The 21,311-nt window shown below is 49.2% G+C and overlaps 2 protein-coding genes and 1 non-coding gene across 5 annotated transcripts; 2 read left to right on the forward strand and 1 right to left on the reverse strand.

Annotated features, from left to right (window-relative positions):
- Nucleotides 1-104, reverse strand: LOC122240685. Its single transcript, XR_006220456.1, has one exon. It is a non-coding gene; the product is annotated as a small nucleolar RNA U13 (small nucleolar RNA).
- A 7,072-nt stretch (nucleotides 105-7,176) lies between these two features.
- CD27 (CD27 molecule) lies at nucleotides 7,177-14,053 on the forward strand. Of its 3 annotated transcripts, XM_007089635.3 has the most exons (6): nucleotides 7,179-7,510; nucleotides 7,657-7,788; nucleotides 11,840-12,019; nucleotides 12,223-12,312; nucleotides 12,566-12,685; nucleotides 12,915-14,053. In XM_007089635.3, exons 1-6 carry the CDS (start codon nucleotides 7,375-7,377, stop codon nucleotides 13,037-13,039), a joined length of 783 nt encoding a protein of 260 aa, XP_007089697.1. In that variant the 5' UTR covers nucleotides 7,179-7,374; the 3' UTR covers nucleotides 13,040-14,053. The 3 variants fall into 3 exon arrangements, with proteins under 3 accessions (XP_042847579.1, XP_042847578.1, XP_007089697.1); XM_042991645.1 differs by lacking the exon at nucleotides 7,657-7,788 and having other exon boundaries at nucleotides 7,177-7,510; XM_042991644.1 differs by lacking the exon at nucleotides 12,566-12,685 and having other exon boundaries at nucleotides 7,178-7,510.
- On the forward strand, nucleotides 13,971-20,994 carry TAPBPL (TAP binding protein like). Its single transcript, XM_015540842.2, has 7 exons — nucleotides 13,971-14,053; nucleotides 14,840-15,058; nucleotides 15,205-15,462; nucleotides 18,011-18,349; nucleotides 18,926-19,228; nucleotides 20,415-20,498; nucleotides 20,683-20,994. The coding sequence occupies exons 1-7, from the start codon at nucleotides 13,987-13,989 to the stop codon at nucleotides 20,724-20,726; spliced, it is 1,314 nt and encodes a 437-aa protein (XP_015396328.2). The 5' UTR covers nucleotides 13,971-13,986; the 3' UTR covers nucleotides 20,727-20,994.
- Nucleotides 20,995-21,311: the final 317 nt, after the last annotated feature.

Genomic DNA, 21,311 nt, shown 5'->3' on the forward strand with positions numbered 1-21,311 from the left:
TTTCAGGCGGGTAATGTGCCGACGTCGTAACAAGGTTTAAGGGTGGCACATGTCACACAAAAGCATGCACACCCAATCATCATGCTTATGAACTACAAAAGGATCTGAAAATTTTTTTAATTCTATATATTATGCAATGCTCACCACCATAAATATAGTTATCACCCATTAGGTGTTATTGCAATATTATTGACTATACTCTGTATGCTTCACTTTTAGTCTCTTGTAAGTTATATTTTTTAGTTATATTGCAACTGGAAATTTGTACCTTTTAATCCCCTTCACCTATTTCCCTCATCCCTCCACCCCCATCCCCTCTGGCAACAACCAGTTTGTTTTCCATATTTATAAGTCTGTTTCTGTTCGCTGTTTGTTTTTTATGGTTTTTATCCTTCTCTGCCTGACTTATTTCATTTAGCATAATCCCTGTAGGTCTCTTCATGTTGCAAATGGCAAGATATCATTCTTTTTATGGATGAGTAATATTCCATTGTATATATTTCACATATTCCTTATTAATTCATCTATTGCTGGACACTTGAGCTGCTTCCATATCTTAGCTATTGCAAATAATGCTGCTATTAAACATAAGAGTGAATATAAGTTTTCAAATTAGTGTTTTCTTTTCTTCGAGTAAACACCCAAAAGTGGAATTACTGGATCCTATGGTACTTGCATTTTTAATTTTCTGGGGAACCTCCATACTACTTTCCAGAGTGGTTGCACCAATTTACCTTCCTAAAGGAAGGGAGCGCAAGAGCATTCTCTTCTCCACATCCTCACCAACACTTGTTATTTCTTGTCTTTTTGATACTAGCCATTTTGACAGGTGTGAGGTGATATCTCATCATGGTTTTGATTTGCATTTCCCTGATGATTGGTGATGTTGAGCATCTTTTCATGTGCCTGTTGGCCTTCTTTGGAAACATGTGTAATCAGGTCCTCTTCCCATTTTAAAATCAGATTATTTGGATTTTTTGGTGTTGAGTTCTATAAGTTCTTTATATATTTTGGATATCAACCCCTGATTGGATAAATCACTTGCAAATATCTTCTCCCATTCAATAGCTGCCTTTTCATTTTGCTGATGGTTTCTTTTACTGTGCAAGTTTTTTTTTCCCCAGTAGTTTGTTTCTTTGTTGGTTTTGCAAGAGAGAGAGAGAAAGAGAGAGAGAGAGAGAGAGAGAGAGAGAGAAAGAGGAGCAAAGGGAGAGAAAGAGAGAATCTTAAGCAGGCTCCACACTCAGCTCAGAGCCCAACACAGGGCTCAATCCCATGACCCTGGGATCATGACCTGAGTTGAAATCAAGAGTCAGACACTCAACAGACTGAGCCACCCAGGCATCCCTCGTTAGCTTATTTTTGCTCTTGTCCCCCACCCCCAAGGAGACATAGCCGAAATATGTTGCTAAGGTTGTTCTCCAAGAGATTATTGCCTAGGCTTTCTTTTAAGAGTTTTACAGTTTCAGGTCTCACATTTAGGTCTTTAATCCATTTCAAGTTTATTTTTGTGTATGATGTAAGAAATGATGTGGAAATTTTAACACTTTTTTTTTTAAGTTTATTTATCTGTTTTGAGAGAGCGAGAGAGTGAGAGAGCGATTGGGGGAGGGGCAGAGAGAGAGGGAGAATCTCAAGCAGGCTCTGTGCTGTCAGCACAGAGCCTAACGTGGGGCTCGAATCATAAAACCATGAGATCATGACCTGAGCCAAAATCAAGAGTCAGGCATTTAACCAACCAGGCACCCCAATGATGTGGAAATTTTAAAATGTACTTATAAATAATATGTAGTTCAAAAATAAATAACAATGGGAAAAAATAATAAACTGACATAATTAAAACACAATATAGCAAACTTATGATTTAATATGTTTTATTATTTTCACAAAATCTTGCTTCAACATAGCCAAAATAGTTCCTAGAGGGAAATTTATAGCCTTAAATGCAAACATTATAAAAGAAAAATTTTAATTAATGAACTGAGCATCCAATTCAAGAAGTTAGAAAAAGAATGGCAGAGTAAACCCAAATAAAGTAAAAGGAAAGAAATAATTTAAAAGCAACACCAGGGACGCCTAGGTGGCTCAGTCAGTTAAGTGTCCAACTCTTGATTTCGGCTCAGGTCATGATCTCATGTTCGTGAGACCGAGCCCCACGTCAGGATCTCTACAGACAGCACAGAGCCTGTTTGGGATTCTCTCTCTCTCCCTCTCTCTCTGCCCCTCCCCTGTTCACATGTGTGTTCACTGTCTCTCAAAATAAATAAACATTTTAAATAAATTACAAATTAAAAAATTAAAAGAAAAAAAAATACACCAGAGAGTAAAATGTAACAAAGAAAACAAAGAAATAATGGAAAAACACAATGAAATCAAAATGAATTGGTTCTTTGAAGCAATTAATAATTAGATATATTTCTTGCAAATATCAAGAAAAAAATGAGGAAATTATAAGTAAACAATAATAGAAATGAAAATAACTGTAGACCTAGTGGTGATTTTAAACATTTCCACCCATAAATCTAAAAGAGATTAAATAGATAATCTCCCAGAAAAATATAAAACAACAAACTGACTTAGAAGAAATTGAAAACCTGAATTAAATCAGCAGTGAAAAACTCACACTCAAAATACACACACACGCACATTCTACCAAGACTTCAAGGACCAGATCATCCCTATTTTATATCATCTGTATAGAAGGAAAACTATTATGGCTTAAGAAGAGAAGTGGCCAAAAAAAAAAAATAGGGCGGTGTCTAGAAACCTAAACCAAAGGAAGAAACAGTTCTCAGGAAGGTGGAGAGCTTGCAGACCCCACATACTTCCTGGCTGAAGCATTCCTCACCCCGTAAGGGACACGCATCTGTATTGCTCCCTATCTCTCCCCTTCATGGTGCTGCAGTAATGGCCTTTACTAAAAATTTTAGGGGAGCCTGGGTGGCTCAGTCAGTTAAGTGGCCGACTTCGGCTCAGGTCATGATCTCGCGGTCCGTGAGTTCGAGCCCCGCGTCGGGCTCTGTGCTGACAGCTCAGAGCCTGGAGCCTGTTTCAGATTCTGTGTCTCCCTCTCTCTGACCCTCCCCCGTTCATGCTCTGCCTCTCTCTATCTCAAAGATAAATAAATGTTAAAAATAAAATAAAAATAAAAATTTTACATTTGTCTTTGAGATTATTTGGTCAATTTCTGATTCTGTCACTGGTGTGTCAATTACATGAGGGCAGAAACCACATGTTTGTTTGTTTGGTTGTTTCATCTTTGTGATCCATTACCTGGCATAGAATGTATGTGCAAAAAATTCTTGTTGAGAGAAGAGTGGAATTTGGGAGGTCAATGTGCCCTCAGGCCCCCTGAAATTTCAAACTTATACTTGTGGATAGAACTGTCAAGGAATATAGCTGAGGATGGACCATCTAATACTCAGCAAGTAACACTCACTTAAGTGCCAGGAGATGCTAGGAGCTGGAGATGAGAAACTGAAAAGTGGTCAGAGGTTGGAAGAAATGCCCACAAATGCTTGGTCCCCTTTGACTGAGGAGTCCCAAGAATGCAAATTATAGAAGTGGAAAGTGAGTGCACCCCACTGTGCTGCCCACTTGGCTACGTGGTCTCTCAAAGAGTGGCTGGGAAGGAGGACCTAAAGTGGTGGGTCGGGGGGGAAAGGAGGGGGTGGCGTCATCAAAGAAAGGCAGGAATGGAGGACAAAGGAATGGAATGGGGGACAAAGAAGGCTAGAAAAACTAAGGCATTTGGATATTAAAGATCAGGATCAGTGATTTCTGATGCCTATGTAATGTAACAGAACTTCTTTCTAACGAAAGATCTTGGAGAGAATTTGTTCCTGTGAGTACTTTGACTGATAGATTTATAAAGGGCCGAGACTGATTTGGAGATTAGGAGCTGAAGACAGATGAGGTATGCTGCCAGACAGAACATTTCTGAAAGGCAGACTGTGACAGAAAGGGCAGGGTGGGGTGGGGGCGGTGTCAGCAAGATAGTGCCTTTACCGCCTTGTAAGGTAGCAAGGTCACTGATTAATCTCTGGGGTGGGAAGGACCATTGAGAACAAGAATATCCAAAATACAATTTTAGGTTGTATCTTTATGATATATAAACCTTCAGGGGTGCCTAGGTGGCTTACTTGGTTAAGTGTCCAACTTTGGCTCAGGTGATGATCTCACAGTTCATGAGTTCAAGCCCCACATTGGGCTCTTTGCTGTCAGCACAGAGCCCACTTCAGATCCTCTGTCCCCATCTCCCTCTGCCCCTCTCCCATTTGCTCTCATGCTCTCTCTCTCTCTCTCTCTCTCTCTCTCAAAAATAAACATTAAAAAAAAAAAAACCTTCTGGGCGCCTGGGTGGCTCAGTCGGTTGAGCATCCGACTTCGTCTCAGGTCATGATCTCACAGACCATGAGTTCGAGCCCCACGTCGGGCTCTGTGCTGACAGCTGGGAGCCTGGAGCCTGACTCAGATTCTGTGTCTCCCTCTCTCTCTGCCCCTGCCCCACTCACACTCTGTGTCTCTGTCTCTCAATAATAAATAAACATTTTTAAAATCTTTTTAAAAAAACAAAAAACCTTCAGTAAAAGTTTTGCCACACCTAACAAGCTTCTGTTTATAGCTGGTTTGGAAAATTCAAGAAAGCCCTGTGTCTCAAATTTGGAACCTGTGCGAGCAGAGGTAAGGCAACAGCCAGGCGCACAGAAGCAGGAACAGGACTTTAGCTGAAAGAGGAGTCGGAACGAGAGGTGACCATAACAGCTGACCCACTGAAATTTATCCAGTAGACAGTCCTGTCTCCTCCCCACTCTGCCCAGGACCTGCCCTGCTTGGAAGCTGAGCAGTGTCTTACCTAGATGTCGAGGAGGAGAGTGGCCCCAGCTGACATCCAGGCTATGGTCACTGCTCCAGATCGAGAGTTTAGTCAGGCCCTCAAAAGTAATGAAAATCAGGGGTGCCTGGCTGCCTCGGTCGATAGAACATGTGACTCTTGATCTCAGGGTTATGAGTTCAGGCCCCACACTGGGCATGGAGCCTACTTAAAAAAAAAAAAAAAAAAAGTAACAAATATCACCAAAAGAAAAGTCTTCTGTGGGCCTGTCTCTGGAGATGCAAGAGAAGGAAGGAGATGTTGAGAAGAGAATATGTATCTCTGTGCCAGCAGGTGTGGAGAGAAGCTGCACCCCAAAAGAGAATGTGGTAGTAGAAGATTCTGAAGGAGAGGTCAGCGGGTTGCACTCACAGGGTCTGTGGACAAAAGGAAGGAACTGTCCAGGGAGCCAGTCCAGGAAAGGCCAAGACTCGCCAGAAATTGATGCAAACAGCACAGCAGGCAAGAGATGAGGTCATTCCATTTGCCCAGAGGAAAGTGAGGTCGAGAAAGCTGGCTTTCCTCCTCCTGGCCAGGGTACTCCAGGACAGCCAGGCAGACCCTGCTCCTGCCCTTGCCCCCACGGAGAGGGGACGATGGGCCCTAGCTCAGAGCACGGAGTCCTCCCTCGCATGGCTGAGCAGCTCATGACTAGTCAGTCCTCCCAGGGCCCCCAATTCCTTTTTGGGTAAGTTCTCTGTAAAGGTCCCAACTGCCCATTGTTCCTGCATGGGGTCATCCATCCCCACAGGCCCCCACCTCCCCATGCCCACCAAGGTTTAAGATTCACAGTGAAGACAGTGACCATAATCTGGGGAGCGGCAGGACTGGTAGTGACGGCACAAGCCTCAGATCCCACGGTTCACACTCTGAGGTGGGAATTCAGGCACCCTGCCAGATAGTGGAAAGGATGGTTGGGTACAAGTCATTCTTCAGATCACACTCATACGTGGCTTCCCACTTGGGAGGACCCTCTTGAAGAGAAGAGGGGGCTGGGGAAAGGCGCGAGGATGGAAAATATGAAGAGAAAGGAAACCAGGGCGAGAGAGAGAACAGACCTAACAAGTGAGATCACAGAAGTGTGACATTTTATGGGCAGAGCGGAAAACAACTGCGAGGCCCCTGAATGAAACGTGGCCTGGAGAAATAAGCCATGTGTTCCCAGGACTCAGAGGGAAAAGCCCAGCTAGCTCTAACATCCCCAGATCAGCCTTTCTAGGAGGACAGAGGAAGGAGGAGTCTAAGACCCAGAGGAGTCTAACCCCACATGACAAAGCTGGGAAGGGAAATGCCCCAGGTGCTCCAGGACACCAGGGATGGACACAGCTGGAGGTGGGGGTGGGAAGGGAGGGTAAAGATGCGAGTAAGGTGAGGAAGGAGGGCCAATGGACAGGCGTGATCCCCGTCCCACAGGTTGTCAGGAAGATTAGATGAGATCACATGTCATTTCCTTGCAGAGTCCGGCAGAGAGGGAACCGGTTTAAATCCCTTGTTTGCAGTTCTGAACAATTCTGTAGCAGTCTTTTGGCCATAAAACCAGACCTCGGTTGATGCAAGGGTTAGTTACAGTCCTATCCATCCCCACTTAATTTTTTTTTTTTATTTTTTAGAGAGAGAGAAAGAAAGCGGGGGAGAGGGGCAGAGGAAGAGAGAGACAAAGAATCTTGGGCAGGCTCCATGCCCCAGCACAGAGCCTGACACAGGGCTCGATCCCACAACCGTGAGATCATGACTCTGGGATCATGACCCGAGCCAAAATCAAGAGTCAGCTGCTCAACTGCTCAACTGAGCCTCCCAGGTGCCCCAACCCTCACTTAGTTTAAATATTCAATAGTTTTGCTACAGAAATGTTGTGCTTGAGTGTGAGTGCTACCCCGGCCCCATGAGGCATCTTGTGGTGCTAGCTTCTCCCCCAAGTCTGAAAAATTCTGAGTTCAGAAACTTATCTGACCCCAACTGTTTCAGATAAAGGTTTGTGGGCCTGTACTCAGTTCAGGCTCCCCTTCCTCCTCTAAACCATCAAGAGCTTGTAAGCTGTGAACAGGGGGTGATGTGGGCATAACGTGTACAAGTGCGTGAATAGGAGAGGTCAGTGCCCCACGCATTCAACGTTGGGTAAAAGAGGACAGCACGAATGGGTTAAGTTCTTAGCGAGCACAGAGGCCAGCGTGTTGGAGGTGGTGGATGCCTTTGAAGAGCAGCAAGTCTTCTGACAGAGCGTGCCCTTTAATGCTCTCCCCACACCCAGCACCCAGCACCCAGCACATGGAAAAGGGGGAGGGGGTGGAAGTCACTGCTTTGAGAAAAAAAACAGCCACCAGAGAGCTTCAGCTGCCATCAGAGGTTGGCTTGCCACCTGAAACCAGCAACTCGAAGAGCACCTACAGCTGCTGCCCAGGAGGTACAGAGAGCAGGCGCCCGCACCCAGCTGGGGGCAGCAGGTCCGCAGAGCCCAGAGGTCAGTGGCTGGAGTGCAGAAAGAGCTCCCCTGGGCAAGAGCCATGGCCCGGCCACCCCCCTGCTGGCTGTGGATTCTGGGGACCCTGGCGGGGCTCTCGGCTACCCTGGCCCCCCAGTGCTGTCCAGAGAAGCATTACTGGGCCCAGGGACAACTGTGCTGCCAGATGTGTAAGCCAGGTAAGAGAGGAGCCCTTGCCAGGGGTTTGGGGTGAAGGGCAGTGGAGAGCGCATCTGAGTTCCAGCAAGGAGAGGAATCCGGTACCACCTTGAAGAGGGCAGAGAAGTGGCCTTCCTTGGGCCTTGACCCGGACCTCTGCTCACAGGGACTTTCCTGGTGAAGGACTGTGACAGACACGGAGAGGCTGCTCAGTGTGATCCATGCATACTGGGGGCCTCCTTCTCACCAGACCACCACATCCGGCGCCACTGTGAGAGTTGTCGGCATTGTAACTCTGGTGAGATGGGCAAACCTCCGGGGGATCAAGGTGGCAGAGCCGGGGATGGAGAAGCAAAGAGGAGGGAGGTCAGAGCTTGTCACTTCAAGGCTACTGCAAGTGGAGCCAATGCTGGGAAATGGGGTGCCCTGGGCAGGGCACACATTGATGTGGAGAGAACTCTAGCGTTACAGGGAATGGGGTAAGCAGAATTTGGGGAGCTGCGGAGAATGGGTGCACAACTCAGATCATGACAATATAAAGGGGGAAGTGAAAAAAAAGGGAGGAGGTCCTAGGTCCCAGATTTCAGGTGAGCAAACCCCCATTGATGAATTGGCTGTGTCTGAAGTGCACATTCATTTGGAACTTGGAGTACATCTTTCTTTCTTTCTTTCTTTCTTTCTTTCTTTCTTTCTTTCTTTCTTTCTTTCTGTATTTATTTGAGAGAGAGAGAGAACAGAGGAGAGGCAGAGAGAGGGAGAGAGAGAATCCCAAGCAGGCTCCACAGTCAGCACAGAGCCCAATGTGGGGCTTGAACTCACGAACTGTGAGATCATGACCTGAGCTAAAATCAAGAGTCAAACCCTTAACCAACTGAGTCATCCAAGCACCCCCTTTCTTTTTTTTTAATATTTATTTTTATTTATTTTGAGAGAGAGAGAGAGAGAGTGCAGGGGAGGGGCAGAGAGAGAGAGAGGGAAAGAGAGAATCCCAAGCAAGCTCCAAGCTGTCAGTACGGAGCCCAACTCAGGGCTCAATCTCACAAACCATGAGATCATGGTCTGAGCCAAAATCAAGAGCTGAAGGCTCAACTGACTGAGCCACCCAGGTGCCCCTACGGAAATAACAATACCAGCCAGTCGAGTAACATCCTTTCTTTTTTTTTTTTTTTTTTTTTTTTTTTTTTGCACAACAGCCAATTTAGGAAAATGAATATGTATGTGGCCTATATTTCTGGTTTATTTTGTAATTTTATCTTTAAAAAATTTTTTTAATGTTTATTTATTTTTGGGAGACAGAGAGACAGAGTGCAAACAGGGGAGGGGCAGAGAGAGAGAGAGGGAGACAGAATCTGAAGCAGGCTCCAGGCTCTAAGCTCCATCCGAGCTGTCAGCACAGAGCCTGACGTGGGACTCAAACCCACGAAGCGCAGGATCATGACCTGGGCTGAAGTCGGATGCTTAACTGACTGAGCCACCCAGGCACCCCAGTAATTTTATCTTTTTTAAATGAAGAAGTAACATGTGCAGCTGATGTGAATTCTTTTATTATTTCTGCATCTTAGCTAGAATTTCAGAATCTGTGTGCCAGCCCAGATAGAGCAGCAGACTTTAAAGTGGTCCCTTGGGGCACCTGGGTGGCTCAGTCAGTTGCACATCCAACTTCAGCTCAGGTCATGATCTCACAGTTCGTGGGTTCTAGCCCCACATCGGGCTTTGCACTGACAGCACGGAGCCTGCTTGGGATTCTCTCTCCCTCTCTCTTTCTCTGGTCTTCCCCCTCTCTTTTTTTCTCTCTCTCAAAATAAGTAAATATTAAAAAATAAAAATAAAAACAAACGAAAAAAGGTTTGCCATTGCAAATAAGTCAAAAAAAAACACAACATCTCAAATACACAAGAAGTATTCCTCAGTCCACTCAACTTAAAAATATATTAATGGATGCTTTTCTCTTCTTGTCAGCAACCCCAGCAGGGTTGGAATTATTTATTTATTTTTGATGTTTATTTATTTTGAGAGAGAGAGAGAGTGAACACGAGCAGGGCAGGGGCAGAGAGAGTGGGAGAGAGAGAATCCCAACCAGGCTCCATGTTCAGCACGGAGCCCTACTCAGGGCTTGATCTCAGGAACTGTGAGATCATGACTGGAGCCAACACCAAGAGCAGGATGCCCAACCGACTTAACCACACAGGCACCCCTGGAATTATTTTAGTCAAAGTCCACCCACTCATTCTGCAGGCCCCGCCAAAAGGCCTTTTCCCAATACTGAACCAGCCTGAACTCCCTTTGCTGTGTTCCAGACCAGGCGATTCAGACTCAGCCCATAGGCCCCAAAACTCTCAGGCAGCAATTGGCTGAGGGACTCCAGGTGACGGTGGCCAGGGGTGAGGCTGAATGACTTTGGCCCCCTCTGGACCTCAGTATTCCCATGGGTAAAATGGAAAAGTGCTTGAAATTCGCCTGGAATTTGGGGCACAGGTTATACAAGGTGAAAAGAACTCCCAGGTCTCTGGATACTCATCACTAAAAACAATGGCACGCCTTCCATTGTAACCAAGCTCAGCCCCCTCCTTAACCCTTCTCTTGCCTTTGGGCAGATACCCTCCTGCCCACCCCCTCCTGGGTCTGAGGTGATCTTCCTCGCCTTTGCCTACCTCTTCTCCTCTCCCCTATCACTGTTCTCTTCTTGCAGATCCTTGTCCAGGCTGGCTCACAATTCTTGGTAAGCCACAAGGAAACCAAATTCTAGTAGCAACTACGAGTCAAAATTCAGAAAGAAGCAGCCCTAGGGGCCTAAGGATGGGAAGAAGGAATTTGTGTCCCTCTCCCTTTCCTCACAAAAAGCACATGCTAAAGGAATATTAGAGTACTAGTAGGCATCTTCGACATCTGCCAGCCTTCCTTTCTGCACCCCTCCTTGCCTGTGGGGGCTCTTCTCCCTGGTTCCCCATGAGTGCACTGTCCTAAGGTCCCACCAGTCCATGGGCAAACCTGGCCCACGTCCGGTGCCAATGCCTTCCCCAGAATCACCCTCCTCTTCTTAACCCCAACCACCTGTGAGTCCAACCCAGACTAGAACCCCTCACATCCTCCTCCTCTAGTATAATTTATTGGCAGTCATTCAGCACCCAACCTCTACACTTGAATAACATTTCTATTTAAAAGGCAAAGTAGGAGCACCTGGGTGGCTCAGTCGGTTGAGTGTCCGACTTCAGCTCAGGTCATGATCTCACGGTTTGTGGGTTTGAGCCCTGCATCGGGCTCTGTGCTGACAGCTCAGAGCCTGGAGCCAGCTTCAGATTCTGTGTCTCCCTCTCTCTGCCCTCCTCTGTTTGCACTCTGTGTCTCTGTCTCTCAAAAATAAATAAACATTTAAAAAAAAATTTTTTTTAAAGGCAAAGTGTGTTAGTAATGAAGTAAATCTCTAGTAAAGTTAAAAACCTATCAGGGGGCCACCTGGGTGGCTCAGTTGCTTAAGTGTCCAACTCTTGATTTCAGCTCAGGTCATGATCTCATGGTTTGTGGGTTTGAGCCCGCATCGGGCTCTGCACTGCCAGCTCAGAGCCTGCTTGAGATTCTCTCTCTCCCTCTCTTTTTGCCCCTCCCCCCTCTCAAAAATGAACATTTAAAAACAAATTAAAAAATAAAAACCTATCAGGGACCATAGCAGCACTATTCCTGATTGCTTAAAAACTGGACACTACCCACGTGCCATTTGCAGTAGAATAGATAACTGAATCATGGGAAATTCATACAGTGGAATACTATACAGCAGGAGAAGGAATAGCCTATGGTTACAATGTGGATGAATTTCACAAAGATTGAATAAGAGTGCCTGATACAAGTAAGCACACACGCATGACTACACAAATGTATTGCAAAATGAACTCGCAGTGTTAGGAAGTCAGGCTAGATGGTGGTTATGTGTGGGTGGGAGGAGGTAGTGACTAGAAAGGAACACTGCTTCTCTTGTCTATGGGTCCAATTTGTAGCAATTCTCAAGCTTGATGCTTCTGATCAGTGTACCTCTCTGTAAGTAAATTACACTTCAAGAAGTTATAAAAGTATCAGTGAATAAGAGAGAAAATCATGCAAGCTGTTTCTACTTTTTCCAGTTTGCATTTCCGAAGCATGAATTTTCTAAAAGGTCTAAATTTTTCCTTTCATGGCAATAGTAATAAAGGTAGAGGCACTAGGTGACAGCGAGGGAGGGGCAGGCCCTTGTGTAGATGGGGCAGGAGTTCCGGGAGCCGGGTATGGGACGGCAGCTCAAGATAGGATTTAGCGAGCGCGCCTTGCAGGTCTCTGAGGCCTGAGCTTCTCGTGTTCCTCCTGCCCTCCTCTGTCCCCAGGTCTCCTCATTCGAAACTGCACCCTCACCGCCAATGCAGAGTGTGCCTGTCCCAAGGGCTGGCAGTGCAGGGACAAGGAGTGTACCGAGTGTGATCCTCCTTCAAACCCCTCACTGACACCTCGTCCATCTCAGGCCCCAGGCCCACACCCACAACCCACCCACTTACCTTACGCCAAAAGTAAGTTCCAGGCAACACTTTGTCCAGTCACAGGGATAAGGGTCACCCCCGCCCCCAACCAGCACCCTCCCCACATAAGTTGCCTGGCCAGCTGGTCAGCCTTCCCATTTCACCCAGCGCCTCTTAGGCCTCAGGCCTTCATTCAGCCCAGGCTTGTGCCCTAGGAGGTGCCCTGCTGCTGCTCACCCTGTCTCTTTTTCTAGAGATGCCAGAGGCCGGGACAGTCCGGCAGGTGCAAACTCTAGCTGATTTCAGGTGGCTGCCTGCTCCAGCTCTCTCTACCCACGGACCACGTGAGTTTCCTCCCCATTCTCCACCCCCAGAGAGAATGCATACAAGAGAGGGAAGTCAGCCAGAAAGCTCCTGGAGTAGGAGTAAGAAGTAGGAGAAGCAGAATCTAAGGATTAGGAAAGGACTTAGTCCAATGGTAGCAGTGGGGATCAGGGTGAGAGAGAGATGGCAGATGGGTAACAGGAGGCCTGGGCTGAGGAGAGTCGAGACCTAGGCCCTCCCCCAAAACACTTGTGTGGCCCCTGTCTACCACAGCCCAAAGGTCCCTGTGCAGCACAGACTGCATCCGCATCTTTGTGGTCCTCTCTGGAATGTTTCTTGCTTTCACCATGGTCGGAGCCCTGTGCCTCCATCAACAAAGAAAAAATGGACTAAGTAAGAGACAAAATGCAGGTCTCCAGTCCTGTCCCTGCACCCCACCCTACTTCCTTAGCCCCACCACCCATGCCTGGAACCTCTCGGAAGCCTCCCTCGCACCATCTTTACCAACCCTTGCTCCCGCCTTCTCTCTCGCCTCTTTGTCGGCACCCCCTGACAGCCTCCCCCAAGCTAACCCTCCTTTCACCACCCCCCACCTTTACTGCCTCTGATTCTCCTCCTGCAGACAAAGAAGAAAGTCCAGTGATACCTGCAGAGCCTTGTCCTTACAGCTGCCCCAGGGAGGAAGAGGGGGGCGCCATCCCCATTCAGGAAGACTACCGAAAACCAGAGCCTGCTTCCTACCCCTGAGCGTGCTCGCCTTGGGGGGTGGGGAGGTCATCACTACAATAAAATCCCAGCCTCAGTCCCACCCCATAGGCCACCCAGGCCGATGAGCCGAATGAGACCTGGCACCCCCGGTTTCAGTACCATCCTCTTATCAGGACCCTTTCCTGTGTGCAGACTTGAGAACGTGCCTTTTGGAGACTGGCAGTGACAAGGACACGAGGGGATGCGGTGGAGGGTGGGTCACAGGAGCCCGAGTGTGCCCTGGCTCAGCCGGCTTCGCCCCTGCGCTGCACTGGAGGGCTGAGGCCCTAGCTGGAAAACACACTTCTGCCTACGAACCCCCACGTGCTGTATCACTGACGTAGAAATTCGGCAAAATAAAGTGACGGCCAGCCACACACCGATGCTCTCCGCGCGCGCTCTGAAATTCAATCTCTGGGCGCCAGCCACTCCCAGATCCGGGATCTGAAGGAGGAGCTCTCTCCTGGGCAGGCTGGTGCTAGGGGCCCGCCCCAGTCGCCGAAGGAGGACCGCCAGGGGGTGTGGCACCAACCGAAAATGAAGAAAGGTTCCCAGGCTCCTGGGGATCCTGCTTCTGGCTTCGGTCTCTGCCTCCCCCCACCCCCTCCCTTACTTCGGCTCCGCTCTCTTGGGTGGGGGGTTCCAAGGGTGCATGCCGTTGAAGTCAGGTCTTGACAGAACGAGAGGATTTGAGGGAGGCGGGGGAAGAAAGGAGAACCGTGATCACGACGCTGGCACGCGCGCCTAGTTAGTGGTTTCACTCTCCCAGGCAGAAGCAGCCGCGGTGACACTCGAAGTGAAAGCGAAAGAGGAGGAGGCCAAGGGCTGGAGAGAAAGCTACAGGCCAGAAAGGGTGGTTCGGAGAGCCCCCTCTTCTCCAGCCGGGACGCGCCCGCCGGAGCAGTGGGGAAGGACGGCGGGGCGGGAGGGGTGGCAGCGCAGCCCCCATGGGCGCGGGGCAGGGCTGGTGCCTGCTGCTCTGCCTGGCCCTGTCCCGAGTGGCGGCAGACCCAGGTGAGCGGGGAGCGCCGGCCGGAGGGGGGGGAGGGGGAGGGAAGAGGAGGGTGGGGGTGTTGGACCCAGGGCGCACCAGGGACCCACCCACCCCGAGATTCCAGAAGGGGAAGGGGGTGGGGGGAGGGGGACGGCTTCCAGCAGCCTCCTAAGCCCAACAGGAGAAAGGCTGGCAAAATAAGGAACCAATGGTGTTGGGGAGGAGGCCGCAGCCTGTGGGAAAGGGCAAAGGAAGAGAGGCCTCCTGGGGGATGCGGTGGGGGGCCTAGTGGAGAGGGCACTGCCTGGGAGCAGACACCTTCCCAAGCGGAAAGCTGGGAAATCCCCGGGAGATGTGCCCTGGAGGTGGGGGAGGGGCAGGCCACCTGTAACCGCAGAAAGCTGAGTAGACCCAGTGGGCTGGCTGGGAAATTGTGCCAACTCCCCTCGCCACACGGGCGGCCTGTCTCCTCTCCCAGTGGCAATTTTGCTCATTTATGTGCTTTTGCCGAGAATTCCTTTGACTGAAGAGGGAGTTTTTTGGCTGGCAGTTGTAATGAGAATAAAAACATAAACTCTCCTGAGCAATGTAAATCAGGACTTCAATTCATACCAGGTATGTGCCTGGACTAGCAGGTGCTTCCCAGAAAGCTGGTTTGGGGGTGACGAGAGAAGGACACAGAGACAGCTAGGACCCTGGATGACAACTTCTACACCTTCCTTGATGACTCCACAGTTGGGGTGCGAGGCGAGTACAGAAGCAACTCTCTGGGCAAGAGGGTGCTCACTCCTGTCTTTAACCTGCAGAAGAAAGGCAGTGGCGGGAGGTGGATGTGGTCCTAGACTGCTTCCTGGTGGAGGAAGACAGGCACCCTGGAAGTCTTGCCAGCAGTAGGACCACGGTGGAGGCCTTGCTCGTGCTGAGGCAGGTACCAGTGCTGGATGATGGCTCCCTGGAAGCCTTCACTGATTTCCAAGGGGGCACACTGGCCAAAGACAACCCACCTGTTACCTTTGAGGCCTCAGGTAAGAGCCCTCCACCCTATGTCTCAATCTTTCTGGGCTCCCTCCGCTGGGACGGCGCAGTTCCTGAGGACACCCACCGCACCTGTTTCCCATGGACCCAGGTGTTCTCAATCCAACTAGACCTCTGTGCTGCCCTTCTCCCCCAGTGAACTTGGTACAGATTCCTCAAGCCGAGGCCTTACTCCATGCTGACTGCAACGGGAAGGAGGTATCCTGTGAGATCTCCCACTATCTCCTCCAGGCCACTGAGAAGAAAGCTTCGTTCATTGCCAACGTGCAGGTACCCGGAGGGGGACCTAGTGTCTCCATGGTGATGAAGGTTCTCAGGGATGCTGAGAATGGGGCTGTTTTGCACCCCACACTGAAGCTGCCCCTGAGCCCCCAGGGGATGGTGCAGACTGCAGGTGAGAAAATTAAAAGTAGCAGAAATAAAGTTGTGGGTTTTTTCAAGTAGGCAGCTTATGGGGGACTAGAAGAAGGAAGGGAATAAGTACACTTCCATCCACATCAGTCATCTCAGGGTGTCCCCTAGCCTCAGTCCTTTCTCCTAAAGACCCAAAGGATTGGACTGAGATCATTTTCACCTCCCTTGTGTGAGGAAATGACATGCGAGGCTCTGTTCACGTACGCTGTCCATAGCAGTCTTATTAAACCAAGCACCAGTTGTATCGCGGTGAAAGCCAGACTGTTCTGGTGCTTCAAGATGATTAGAGCGACGCACATGCAGGATTTGTTCATTAACTCTTATTAGCAAAACCTGGTTCTTGCCCTTTCCAACCTGGCACATCCCAGAGGACACAGGAAATTGAGAACATGATGATAGGCTTCTCCAGAGCTCCTCAAATCCAGTATTTTGCCTCTAAAAAGAGGACAACCAAGTCCAGAGATTAGGGGGCTAGCCTCTTATCCTTAGAAAGCCCCAGAAGACTCAACCTAACTTTACCCTGCCACAGCAGAAAAGAGGGGTTCTCATGTCTGTCCAGTGTCAGCCATAGTCCTAGCATGGCTTAGGGGGAATACCTAAGCCATGCTAGGGTATTCCCCCTTTGGGGGAGGTATTCCCCCCCGTCTTACTTCCTTTTGTAGGGATATTTCAAACCTACAAAAAGGTAAAAGAATAATGTAATGAGCACCTGTATACCATTCACCCAATTATTTTTTAATGTTTATTTATTTTTGAAGGAAAGAGAGATAGAGCACGAGCAGGGGAGGGGCAGACAGAGAGGGAGACACAGAATCCGAAGCAGGCTCCAGGCTCCGAGCTGTCAGCACAGATCCCGACACGGGGCTCGAACTCACCTGCCATGAGATCATGACCTGAGCCGAAGTTGGTAGCTTAGCCTACTGAGCCACCCAGATGCCCCTGTATCAACCAATTATTAATGTCTTGCCGCATTCTCTCTCTTGATAGATGAAAGGATAGGTATCCCCCCCTGAACTGAAAGTAAATTGCAGACATTCCAACACTTCACCCCAAATGTTTCCATGTATGTCATGTATTGGCTCATAACACAAAGTTTATAACCAAAAACAAGGATATTCTTTCATAATCACAAAACCATCACCTTGGCAGCAAACCAAGGTGGGGAGCAGTCTAGGGTGGTGCAGGCAATAAGGGAGTACAGTGTGTAAAGACTTTAAGAACATATTCTCACCATTACATCACCACCATATTGACAATCTTGAACACTATCAGTGATAAAACACTCCTCCCTGCCAAGGCAGTCCATTCCTACCATTACTTGGTACACCACTGAGCATTAGACTTAAGAAATGTTCTTTAATGTTCATTTATTTATTTTGAGAGAGAGGGAGAATGGGCGCATGTGCGCACATACAAGTGGGAAAGGGCAGAGAGAGAATCCCAAGCAGGCTCCATACCGTCAGTGCACAGTTGGACGTGGGGCTTGAACTCATGAACCGTGAGATCATGACCTGAGCCGAAGTCAAGACGCTTAACCGACTGAGACACCCAGGTGCCGCCAGACTTAAGAAATTTTAAAATTGATGCAATAGTACTGTCAATATAGAGTCCAAGTTCAAATTTCTCCAGTGGTCCCACTACTGTTCTAGTTTGTTTTTGTTTTAAGTCCAGGATTCAAACAAGGGTCATGCATTCAGTTGTCCTGTGCCTTTAGCCTCCTTTACTCCAGAACAGTCTTTTCCTAGCATTGACATTTTGAAGAGTCCAGGCCTGCTGTCTTGTAGAGTATCCCACCATTTGGATGTGTCTGATTGTTTTCCTCATTAGATTCAGCTTCAGCATGTTTGGCACAAATACTACCACTGGGTGCTTTTTAAATCTCTTATTCCTATTTAGTCTTCGCAGCAGCTTTGCCTTAAGCAGATGACCTTGGCAACCCTTACTGCCTTGCCTAAGGTCACAGAGCTAGTAAGTGGAAGAAGCAGGGTTCCAAAGCTTTTGCTGCTATTCCAGTGGTCTTACCTGAGGGTCAATGGCAACACATAATTTTGCATGTGTAATTTTCTGGTGGGAAGTCCATAGCTTTCGTCAGATTATCCGGGGGTAAGTGACTCCAAAATAGTTAGGATTACCATGTGTGCCATGCTGCTTTTCCACAGCACCATTTCTTTGTGGTTCCATCTTTTTTTTTTTTTTTAATTTATTTATTTTGAGAGAGAGAGAGAGAGCACAAGCAGGGGAGGGGCAGAGAGAAGGAGAGACAGAATCCCGAGCAGGCTCCACACCATCAGTGCAGAACCCAACGTGGGGCTTGAACTCATGAACTGTGAGATCATGACCTGAGCCATGATCCAGGGTCAGATGCCTAACTGTGCCACCCACGTGCCCCATTTTGTGGTTGCACCTGATGGGAAATGTCCAGGAAGGAGGCAGGGACAGGCATACGCCCACAACATGCCCACAGCTTAGCGATCAGGTGGACTCGAGGAGGAAGTAGCCCACAGTCACCCTTCTTTTTCTCACTATAGTGGAGCTCCAAGTGACAACACAGACCCCATTGCTGAATTTCCTGCTGGGGTCCTCAGCCTCCCTGCACTGTGGCTTCTCCGTGGCCCCGGGCTTAGACCTGACTGGCGTGGAGTGGCGGCTGCAACATAAGGGCCACGGCCAGCTGGTATACAGCTGGACCACAGGGCAGCGGCAGGCCAAGCGGGAGGGTGCCTCCCTGGAGTCAGAGCAGCTACTCCTGGCCGGGGATGCCTCCCTCACCCTGCCTAGCCTCACCCTGAAGGACGAGGGGACCTACATTTGCCAGATCACCACCTCTCTGTACCAAGCCCAACAGATCGTCCAGCTCCACGTCCAAGGTGAGGTCATTTTCGGTTCTCCAAGGAGAGGGGAAGGGATATGCCTATGGAGGTGTTTTCCAGGACAGCATCCAACACAAGGGCAATTTTCTGAGAAGCAGGCTGAATGGCCACAACCTAACTGCCATCTCCATCCTAGAAGTGCAGACTGTTCTCTGTCAGACTCCAGGATAATTCCAGTACGCAATTTCCCAGCCCAGGAGCCTGCTGCCCTGCCCTGGCTGGCTGTCTCCAAGTACCTCCATCCTCTGGAGCACATCCTAAGAAGGAGCAGCGGCAAACCATGGAGGGGCTGTCTGACTGGCAGGAGTATTTCATCACTGACGTCCTTTAAAATCGCCAGCTTATAGTGACAATAAGAAGCCAACCTTTCGTTGGTTTTCCTATTGCTTTTCAATTACCTGTGGAAGGCGCACCCCTCCTGGCCCGCATCTAGGGTGGACCCATTACAGCCCCCTTGGCACTCCACTGAGCTCCCACAACCCGCTCTCACTCCCAGCAGGAAGAGAATGCTTTGGGCAACTCTGCTGTCCGGCTGGATCCCTCTGGAATCTGATTCCTCGTTCTTTCTTCCAGCTTCCCCCAAAGTACAACTAAGCTTGACAAACAAAGCGCTGCCACCCACCCTCATCTGCAACATCGCTGGCTATTATCCTCTGGACATGACTGTGACGTGGATCCGAGAAGAGCCAGGTGGAGCCCCAGTCCCCGTCTCTGGGGCCTCCTTCTCCAGCCTCCGGCAAAGCACAGCGGGCACCTACAGCGTCTCCTCCTTCTTGAAGGCAGAACCTGGCCCTGAAGGCACCACTTACACCTGCCAGGTCACCCACATCTCCCTGGAGGAGCCCCTTAGGTCCACCGCCTGGGTTGCCCCACCAGGTACTAGGAGTGCCCTCTTTTCCCCACCTCCATACTTGGGCTCATGGCTCGCCTGCTCCCAGCTCATCTTTGGCCTTGTTCTGCTTCCCTCAGCACTTTGTTCAGCCTTGCCTCCTTTCCCAAGGTGGCAGCCTCCATAGCTGCCACCACATGCCGAGATGCATCATTACACCCCAGGTTCCAGGGTACCAGGCGATGTACTGACAGTGGGAGATCAAGGGTGAATTGTTCCTGCCCTCAAGGCGCTTAGTCAGGTTGGAGGGACTGACTAGGCAGTCACAGAGGACAGCCTGGAGGAGACATTCAAGCCAAGCTAGCTAGCTCAGCGGGAAGGGAACAGCTAAGATGGGAAAAAGGGCGCATCTGACGGCCAAATTATAAGTCTAAGGAAAATGTGGGAACTGCACAGCTAGAGCCAAGGGTGTGTGGGAAAAGAAAGAAGTGGCTCTAAAGCTTGAAAGTAACTACATTTATTGAGCATTTACATGAATCAAGCACTCAGCTGTACGATTACATGTATTATCACAACTCCCATTTTACTGTTGAGCAAACTGGCACTTACAGATGTTAAGAAATTTGCCCAAAGTCACCTACCTCGTAAATGGTAAAAAAGAAAATATGAAAAATGGGCTCCCCTACAGCCTTCAACCCTCTCTGGCTATTAGTGGGTAGATCACAATGGGCCTTCGAGCTGGAATTTCATGCTGAAGTCACAGAATGTCATTGAAAGGTTTTCAACAAGAGATGCAAACATCCAGGAACACTGGGCATCATTTGGTGGCTGACCAGACTGCCAAGTTTCCCAAAAACTGGGAGTTTTGCCTCAGCTTACACCATTCCCCAGCTAGTCGCAAAATTCCAGTTTACCTGTCAACAATTAATCTAATCTAAATCGCTCTCGTGAAGCAATTAAAAATGTCCCAGGGTGGGAAGAGGTAGGAAATCCCGTGTGGAGGAACACATGGACACCCGACAATCTTGAACAAGTATGAATACTACAGTGCGCCCAGTTCCTGGGCAAAAGCAGAACACTCGCTATGAGCTCCTTCACCAGTGATAGGGTGTCTGTCTGTCTCTCCCTCTCCTTCCCTCCTTCCCTCCTTTGTACCTCTTGCTGGGGATCTGGCTTGGGCTCAGAAAGGATTCCTGCCTACTAATTCCTGCCTATGCTGCTTTCAACCTACAGAGCAGAAAACGGCCTTTGGAGTCCTCTTGGCCAGCAGCCTCTTCCTTCTTACACTGTTGTTCCTGGGGCTCCAGAGATGGCCAGGTAAGCTCCTGCTGGTCCTTAGCCCTGCCCCAGCCCCTCTTCACCTGAAGATTAGCCAGCTGTAGCCCCCTCCCCACCCAGACCAAGGATGAAACCCAAGTGTCCCGAGTCCCGGCCCATCCCCCCACCATTTATGGGGTTACCCCAACTGAAACCAACCTCCTACCCCCTTGTTTTCCCCTAGCTCCCTCACCGAGGTCTGCCAAGACGCTGAGGCCCTCTGGGTAACCACTCTCCTGCCTCAGTAAGAAGAAAGAGTAGTCACATTCTCCCAGAAGGACCCTAAAAAGGCCTGAAGAAAGGCATGAGGAAGGCACAGGTCACAGGGGCTCGGGCTCGGGCTCTGTGCACGTCTCTGCCTTCCTTCATTGTGTCCCTGGGCTGAACACCAAAGGAGAAAACGTGAAGAGGTGAGAGGGTGGTAGGAAGGCAGAATGTCTGTGTGGAGGTTAAAAATAAGCCTGTGGTAGGAAAAGAAAATGGGAAGACATTAAGAAAGGAGCAAGTGAGGGGCCGGGGGCAAAAGGGTGGGGGTTGGGCCATCACATGCAAACATTTGAACTCTGTCCAAATAAAAGCCCCTTGTGTCCTCAGAAACAAAGCTTTTCCACGTTGCCATCTTTCCCCACACTGGACCCAAATGAGCCCTGTCCCCAAGCCTAGCCATGCCGCCGACTCGCAGAGTGTTCAAGGTGTCAAACGAAGGCCCTCAGAGGCAGCCTTGGGGCTCCACGCCAGTTGCTCTGTGTACCCTTGAGCTGCAATTAAGGTTGTACCCCTTTAGACAGCTACCGGGCATTTCAGGATACCTAC

This window comes from Panthera tigris, chromosome B4, assembly GCF_018350195.1.
Source record: "Panthera tigris isolate Pti1 chromosome B4, P.tigris_Pti1_mat1.1, whole genome shotgun sequence".
Lineage (NCBI taxonomy): Eukaryota > Metazoa > Chordata > Mammalia > Carnivora > Felidae > Panthera > Panthera tigris.